This window comes from Montipora foliosa, chromosome 8 (assembly GCF_036669935.1).
Source record: "Montipora foliosa isolate CH-2021 chromosome 8, ASM3666993v2, whole genome shotgun sequence".
Lineage (NCBI taxonomy): Eukaryota > Metazoa > Cnidaria > Anthozoa > Scleractinia > Acroporidae > Montipora > Montipora foliosa.
Genome location: NC_090876.1, coordinates 18,851,274 through 18,853,065, shown reverse-complemented (window position 1 = coordinate 18,853,065; position 1,792 = coordinate 18,851,274). Strand labels below are relative to the sequence as shown.

General features: G+C 37.8%; 1 protein-coding gene across 1 annotated transcript in view; it reads left to right on the top strand.

The window, feature by feature from the left end:
* LOC137967251 (cobalamin trafficking protein CblD-like) overlaps positions 1–1,389 on the top strand; it is a 12,881-nt gene extending 11,492 nt beyond the window's left edge. The window contains exon 6 of the mRNA XM_068813770.1: positions 250–1,389. Within this exon, the coding sequence (XP_068669871.1) occupies positions 250–456 (207 nt within the window). The 3' untranslated portion in view covers positions 457–1,389. The remainder of the gene's footprint in view (positions 1–249) is intronic.
* Positions 1,390–1,792: the final 403 nt, after the last annotated feature.

Here is a 1,792-nt window from a genome sequence, read left to right as displayed (position 1 = left end):
AGTTGTTTTTACAAATTAAGGAATATTTTTTTTGTCAGTTTTTCAAAGCCTGGATTAAGACAACCTTGACTGTATTTTAGACGTGATCTACCTGTGGCTTCTCTTTCTTGGCAATCGAAATAAGCCTGAAAAGTTTCTAGACTTTCAAGAAACGGCCATCTGAAAGCGCGTTTCCGTCAGATTTCACCCTCATGACTTGTCGGTGAATTTTAGAAACTTTGCTACTTATGTTTCTTTCTTTCTTTCTAGTTCTTTGGACCACACACAAACAGCACTTTATTTGAGACGGATGAGCGATTTAATCACTTGGGTTTTAACATCATGGATCTTGGTTGCTGTAAAGTCATTTCCCATCCACTCTGGGGATCCCATGCATTTGTTGGCACCATTTTTACCAACGCACCTTCAAACTCGGATGTTCTAGGAAATAGTCTGATGACGAAACATAGCTCATAAGTAGAAAATCTTCTAGCTTGTTGAAGTTCATGGAGTTTGATATAAGAAATCGTATGAACACCAATGCATTTGGTGATTTGTGGGTACGAGAAATGTTTTGAAAGGTCGCCAAATTAAACGTGCCGTAGACGAATGCAATTTTAAAACTTTAAAAGCGTCACGAGTGAACGTATAGACCATACATCACGACATACACGAGCAAGTGTATACGATTTTTTATTTATTATATACGCCTTATTCGAAAATGGCCGCCAATTTATTATTCTTTTGTTTGATTGTAGCCTGCGTAGCAAGCGTTTCCGTGTGGCACAGAAAAGAATTGAGAAGCGAGCTTTTCGATGTTTTTTGACTGAGCAAAAAATGGGGCGAGAATGGCCATTTTGTAAGGAAACAAAAGAATACTAAAAATGGCGGCCATTTTGGAATAAGCTGTATACTGAACAAAATTTCTCCATCGCCTTGTTTCCGTATTGTACTCTTTAACTTCCTTTGCACTCTATAACCTATTTATGCCTTCGTCAATGAGCCATCACAAACGCGATATTCTGTCGAGTATATAAAATAAATATTAAATTAAGCTTAGTATAATTACGTAGGTTATTCTTGAAAATTCTCTGCGATGATTGGTTGCACTTGGGGTGTTTATTACGTGCTAATCACCTAAGCGGTTTTTTTCAAAATGGCCGCAGGCCGTTTTGTCAAGGTGATAGACGAAGAAATTAATGGTTTTAAAGAAAATGCATATTTTTAATCACCTATGTAATCACCTATGTAACCTTGTACCTATGTATTTATAAATATGTGCAATATAGTTTTACTTGAGATATTTTGGCTAAAGGGAAGCCAAATTTGAAAAGATGTAATGATAAAAGTGACTCAAGATATAATTTGTTGATATAGCTCTCTTAAAAAATAAAGCCTTGGATTACGGAACTTTGTAATGACCATTGATCTTCATTTCTTCTGCATAAGTGCGCGGTGGCTAAGGGAGGCCGTCGCAAGCTACTGAGGTTGAGTGTCGCGTGAATGAAAGTTAGCTAACGCATTTTGTTGCGTACAAAGTTATTCTCTACTTGCACAAATCCCATAATACACATCTTTTACCCCCCCCCCCCCCCCCCCCCAAAAGAAAATGCATAGGCATTGTTTTCGATTTCTGTTGGACATCTTGTCCCTGGAGAAACTGCAAACAATGATTATGCCACCAACCTCTACAGACACCAATAACAATAGAGAAATGTACCACTTCTGGTGGACGAACAAAAGAAGCTAACGAGAGATCTTTTGTTTTCTACCACCAACATGACGGCAATGACGTTGTGGCAAGAACAATAAT